At 37.6% G+C, this 6,738-nt stretch overlaps 1 protein-coding gene across 1 annotated transcript; it reads left to right on the forward strand.

Moving 5' to 3' along the window:
• Nucleotides 1-525: 525 nt before the first annotated feature.
• Nucleotides 526-5,640, forward strand: LOC113533164 (costars family protein ABRACL). Its single transcript, XM_026925089.3, has 3 exons — nt 526-645; nt 3,228-3,296; nt 4,867-5,640. The coding sequence occupies exons 2-3, from the start codon at nt 3,236-3,238 to the stop codon at nt 5,049-5,051; spliced, it is 246 nt and encodes an 81-aa protein (XP_026780890.1). The 5' UTR covers nt 526-645; nt 3,228-3,235; the 3' UTR covers nt 5,052-5,640.
• The last annotated feature ends 1,098 nt before the right edge of the window (nt 5,641-6,738 follow it).

Consider the following 6,738-nt stretch of genomic DNA (forward strand, 5'->3'; position numbering starts at 1 on the left):
GGTTTTAACAGCTTTTTTGTTAGAACTTTCAGAGATTGAAGAAACATATTGTTTGAGATTTATTGATAGCTCTAAAAAGTTTTTTGTAGGTGAATTTTGATTTATGAATGTAAAATTTGGTTAAACTACTAATCAAATTGATCATATAAAATTGACAGCTGACCTTTCTGTCATAGTCAGTGAAACCAAACAATACATTTCAATACATTACAAAGCAACAAAACATTTAGGATAGATATGATCAGCAATTTCCTCTACAGTTATTAGCCTGAAGACTCTTTTATTATTATTATTATTATTATTATTATTATTGTTATTATTATTATTAATGCTTGAACAACAAATACATAACAAAAGTGCCAAGGGTATACACAAATAATATAAAAAGTACATATTAACTATACATGTATATATAAAACCAACCAATAAATAAAAATGAAATAATGAAATAATGAAAGGTCTTGCTAAATCACGATAACTTAAATGTACCAAATGAATACACAGTTTTTATCAGCCTGAAGACTCGACTCCAGCTGAAGGCTTGTGCGTGACGTCAGCACGAGCTCCATTTATGGTGTTTTTCACTTCAAACGTGAATCGAGTCCCAACGCTTCAGCTTCAGGCTTTAAAAATATCCTCATCTAGGTAAGCCAGTGGATTACACACCTCTGCGATAATGCCAGTTTCACTGTGTGTAATAAGTGTAAGTGTAGTAAGAATATTAGGATTACACACTGACTGTAGGTCTGTAGGTAGACTACACCCGGCATTTGCTTGGTTAGGGCTGGAGATAAACAGCGCGTTTGCTTATATCGTGAAGAAGCTGTTCCCAAAATATAGTTATAACGAGCAATACGATGTGCTTATTCGTGTGATTTTTTTTTTATGTTTAAATAATGATGGTTCTTTCTAATTCTGTGGGTGTTTTTTTTTTCTTCTTCTTTTTTTTTTTTAAACCGGAGCAACTTCCGCGTTTGGGCACGAGCTCAAGTGAACATGTGCATCTGAACCGGCACAATGGAGCAGCTGTGGCTTTGAATCCTGCACTTTACAGGCTTAAAGAAAAATTTACAACCAACTGAAAAATACTGATCTGATTTTGTAATTCAAGTCTAAATCAAATTTCATGTATTATCTGTTTGTTTTACTAGATAGAGCCGCTGCAGTTTTGTAGGCTTGGGCGCCTCCCTGAGAGAAAAAAAAACAAAACCTTGGAACACTGCAGATTAGATTTGATCAGATAGATTAACGCATGTGGTTATAGGTCTCATCACTTGGAAATCACTTCCTGCCACATGGAGATCAGTGAGGTTAGAAAAGGAAAGGAAAGGATAGGATAGTGTGGGATAGGAAAGGATAGGATAGGATAGGATAGTGTGGGATAGGAAAGGATAGGATAGGATAGGATAGTGTGGGATAGGAAAGGATAGGATAGGATAGAGTGGGATAGGATAGGAAAGGATAGGATAGGATAGCATGGGATAGGAAAGGATAGGATAGGATAGGATAGTGTGGGATAGGATAGGATAGCGTGGGATAGGAAAGGATAGGATAGGATAGGAAAGGATAGGATAGGATAGCATGGGATAGGAAAGGATAGGATAGGATAGGATAGTGTGGGATAGGATAGGATAGCGTGGGATAGGAAAGGATAGGATAGGATAGGAAAGGATAGGATAGGATAGAGTGGGATGGGAAAGGATAGGATGGGATAGGATAGGAAAGGATAGGATAGAGTGGGATAGGATAGCGTGGGATAGAAAAGGATAGGATAGGATAGAGTAGGATAGGATAGAGTGGGATAGGATAGGATAGCGTGGGATAGGATAGGATAGCGTGGGATAGGAAAGGATAGGATAGGATAGCGTGGGATAGGATAGGAAAGGATAGGATAGGATAGCGTGGGATGGGATGGGATGTACCTTAATTGATCCCCCAAAAGGGAAATTCAAGTTGAAACGGCAGCATAAGTAGGAGGAGTAACATCAAAGAAAAGAATTTCCATAAATACTTATACAATAGAAATAACATAAACAATAAAATAAATCTTTGTGTATGTACATATCCTAGGCTTCTATTTGTATTATATACATGTGCGATATCTGTGGAATGACAATTAACTGTTGAGTGTGTGTGTTTGTGAGACTCAATCAGTGGACTAGGAGGTACTGGGTGTTGTGGCATTGTAGAGTCTGATGGCTGATGGCACGATTACTGTGGATGGTACCACTTAAATACCATGAAGATACCTTTGGACTGCAATTGATATGAACATTCTTGCTACGATGGCTTAGGACTACAATTGCTATTATAGCTTTAGGACTGCAATTCCCAATAACAGTTTTGCCCTCAAGTCTCCATCGGGTGACCAGTTGATAACTTCAACAAAATTGACTTCATGTGAAAACTGTTGAATTTCCTGTTTACACAATTGCACTTTTTTTACCGTATAGTACACAATTATAGAAGGGAATCATTTATAATTGCACTATTTGTTGTCACCCAGATGAGGATGGGTACCCTTCTGAAATTCTGAATTTCCCTTCATTTCGTCTCAGTGAAATTTTTCCTTGCCACCATTGCCTCTGGCTTGCTCATTAGGGATAAATTGGGGGCTCTAAACTATATATATATATATATATAATATATATATATATATATATATATATATATATATGGTGTGTTTGCCTGGTCTTTTTCCAATCTACCCAGATTTGATGTGCCTCTGTCCACTGTAGCCTCAGACTCCTGTTTGTCAAGTCAAGTAGCTCTTTACTGTCATTACAGACATATACAATGTGCAGTATACAGTGATATAACCTTTCTCCTGGACCCAGGTTGCAAGATACATGTATGACATACACAGTTCTTACAGGACATAAACAAAGTGCAGCAGGAATAAGAAGCATGTAGGGAGGGAGTATGGGAAATAGTGGGGGTGAGTACACAGAGAGGCAGTAGAACATAAATACTCCAATCACAAAAGACATTTAACATGAGAAGATGGCTGACATGCTGTGATGCTTTTCTGCACAGTACAGATGTAGAGTGGTTATCTGAGTTACCGTAGCCTTCCTGTCAGCTCAAATCAGTCCTGCCATTCTCCCCTGACCTCTCTCATTAGCAAGGCATTTCTGCCTTAGCACTTTGTAAAAATGTGCACTAAATCATGTTTTCAAGAAATTCTGTAATGACTAAAATCGACTAAAATGCATTTGCTGTTTCAGTGAAAAAAATGAATGTGGATCATGAGGTCACACTCCTGGTGAATGAGATTCGTAGGCTTGGCAGCGAAAGTAAGTATATCTAGCTCCTTGATTATTATTAAGCCTTGTCTTATCTGTATGCATGCTTCATTGTTTCAAATGAGGAGACTTTTCCTTTTGGGGGAACCTGCAGTTAATTTTATTAGTTACTACCTTTACAGATTAATTCATTCATTCATCCATCCATTCATTCAGAAACCTCTTTATCCTGGTCAGGGATCTGGAGTCTATCCAGGGAACATTGGGCTTGAGGTGGGAATATATCCTGGATGGGATCATCACAGGGGAATATGCAGACACACATTCACTGACACCTATGGAGACAGTAATTCACCTATTGGCATGTTTTTGGGAGGTGGGACAAAACTGGACAACCCAGAGCAAAGCCATGCCAACACTGGAAAAACATGCACAGTTAGTAACCTGAGCTCAGGACTGAACCGGGGACCCTAGAGATGTGAGATCATATACAGTACATGCTGTAACTGACACACAATTGCTTTTTGGTGCACTGCATTTTTAACTCTTTTTACCAGAGCCCAAAAGCTGGAATTTCCACCTGTTTTGGGGTGCCAGTGTTCAGCATTGTATTTATTTGTGATGTCACACTCCACAGTAGTGGTTTATGGTTCATATGAAAATAGACAGTCAGGACAATAAGGATTTGCAGTTTTTTCATATTTCTTTCCAATCGCCCTGCTCACCAGCAGCTAAACACAGAGTCATGATATTCTACACACAGAAACCCAACTGCATCCTGACTAATCTTGAAGAGATAAAAAAAAAATCTTTTGTTTATACTGATTGAAAATGTTCGTTAAGTCGATGGAACGGCAGTATACTGCGAGAAAGGGTTAACTGAGCACTAATAAAGCCTAGTTTGCTTCTAGTGGCAAAATCTTTTGCAAGTCCTGGCATTGTGATGCTCCTCCCACTTTGATAATCAGACCTGTGTGTGTGTGTGTGTGTGTGTGTTCCCTCAAGAAATACCTACAGTATTTACACAACTGATACCACTTTTCATCATAATGATTGTGAAGAACTTGTACTGTAATATCTTTTTCCAACTAAACCTTCTTCATATTTCACCTGTTTTATGACAGTTACTTGTATAACTTTGTACTTTATTGACAATGTATTTTGACATGTCGTTGTAGCAGCTCTGAGCAGTAGCACAAACTCTAGCCCTTGTGGTTATCGGAAGCTTTTTCTGTTCTTCTTTTGACTTGTTTTGGGTCCACTGGTGGAAACATCGTAGCCGTTGTTACTTGCATCAGTGTCTTCTGATGCAATAAGCATCAGGCTTTTTTTTTTTAAAGAGACGTCTGCTTGGTTGATATAAATGTAAAACTAAGGAAATTACTATAAATCATTCCATTTAACATAGCTGACCACTTCTTGGTCAGAAACCACAACATACTGATGTTGATAATTCCAGAATTAACTTGGACAGTATTAAGCTTTTAAGCATTGAGCTCTATTTACTGCTACTAGAGCTTCTGATACACATAGTGGATTGCTCATTGTGATTATGATGAAAACGTTGGTAAACTCGGCTTTATAGCATTCTAATACAATAACCACTCTTCCTCTTTTACAGATGCAGATGGTAAAATCAGTGTCAAATTCGGTGTCCTATTCAATGATGACAAGTGTGCCAACCTCTTCGAGGCACTCGTTGGAACACTGAAAGCAGCCAAGCGAAAGAAGGTCATCACGTTTCAGGGCGAGCTCTTGCTGCAAGGAGTTCATGACAATGTTGATGTTATATTACTGCAGGAATGAACTGAAGAACTGGCCTGTATCTTCTTTGTATACTTTTATAAATATGGTTTTGCTGAGGGGAATGAGTGCTTTTTGACCAAACGTCTTGTTTTTTTTAATGAACAACGCCACTATCACAAAATAGTCTATGATAATCCTTTAGATGTGTGACTGCAACACAAAATGCATATTGTGTGTGTGGTTTTTTTTTTTTTTTTTTTTTAACATATCAATCTTGTATAGAATTTTGTTAACAAGGTTAGGCTCTTGGGAAACTTGACATCAATATAAATTCTTTTCTGATATTGTTTTGTAATGCTTAGTTTCAAAAGACATAAGCCAAGGATTTCCAAGTGCAATACTATTATTGTAAACCTGGCTATCAGTTGATTATTTGTGCTTTGTAGGTAATCTAGACAATTATGTCAAATTTCATATTTGAGAAATTGCTTTTTCAACATGGAAACTTTACCCAAGAAAATTAAATGATTTATGACAAGATTATAGCACAAATTTTATAAGGATTACTGCTTTGATGAAATCACAAGTATCTCAGGCATATTATTTTGGTGCTGGTTCAATTCATAATAAACTGTTTCATTTGGTCAAATAGCTTATGTTTTGTCTTAAGAAACTGACAACAGGTGTTTCAACAGAAGTACAAGTATTTGCTCTATTTGCATAAAACATCATATATGTTCATATGTCTTCATATATCTTCATATATATCAGTTATCAGACATTTGCAGCTAGAAATGAAATATGAAGCCGTACTGTTTGTTTCTATGACTCTAGGGGTCTGGGGTAATGGGGTCTATAATGGTTAACTTCAGATGTCCTTTCTCATGGTAGCTCCACTGTATTACTGTAATATCCCTGTAATATGTAATATACAGATCAGTCAAATCAATAGATAAGTGAGAAGGCATATGTAATACATAAACACTAAGGCTGTAAATAAGTCATTTATTTGGTATAACGGAATAAATTACACTTTCAGCAACTAATTATTACAAGAGCTATTTACAATCTTTGATTCTGACTGTAACCTGGCATGCATCATAAGTTACCATTATGATGTTCCTCTTTCGGCTGCTCCTCTTAGGGGTCGCCACACGGATCATCGGTCTGCGTATTTGATTTAGCACAGTTTTTACGCCAGATGCCCTTCCTGACGCAACCCTCCCCAATTTTATCAGGGCTTGGGACCAGCCAAGCCAAGCAGTGAGAGCACTGTGGCCTAACCACTAGTTCTCCAGGGACCCATAAGTTACCATTATGTACCATGGGTAAAAGGTGATCCACAAACATGAAACAGAAGATCAGGGTTAGATCAAACTATAGTTAATTAGATAATCATTAAACCCTGCTTTGAGAGAAAGGCCCTGGGGCCCGTTCTTCATACGTGGATTACTGAGTAAATTAGATTGGAGTATCGTGGATTTGCCCTGATTCTGGATTTGTCTGTTCTTTGAAGCTATCGTCAGACTTCTTACCAAGAAAACAATTTCAAAAGCTCAAACCTGCTCAGGAGTAGGCTTGTTCAATGTAAACAAGATTAGACTGTGCATATACACTCACCATCCACTTTATTAGGAACACCTGTAGACCTGCTCATTTATGCAGTTATCCATTCAGCAATCATGTGGCAGCAGCACAATAGATAAAATCATGCAGATACAGGACAGTAGCTTCAGTTAATGTTCAC

The sequence above is a fragment of the Pangasianodon hypophthalmus genome, chromosome 8, assembly GCF_027358585.1.
Source record: "Pangasianodon hypophthalmus isolate fPanHyp1 chromosome 8, fPanHyp1.pri, whole genome shotgun sequence".
NCBI classification, from domain to species: Eukaryota; Metazoa; Chordata; class Actinopteri; order Siluriformes; family Pangasiidae; genus Pangasianodon; species Pangasianodon hypophthalmus.

Excerpts from the sequence above, each read along its gene's own strand:
- LOC113533164 (XM_026925089.3), top strand. The coding sequence starts at position 3,236 with ATGAATGTGGATCATGAGGTCACACTCCTGGTGAATGAGATTCGTAGG. Across the intron at positions 3,297-4,866 it reads TCGTAGGCTTGGCAGCGAAA|ATGCAGATGGTAAAATCAGT; the intron begins GTAAGTATATCT and ends CCTCTTTTACAG.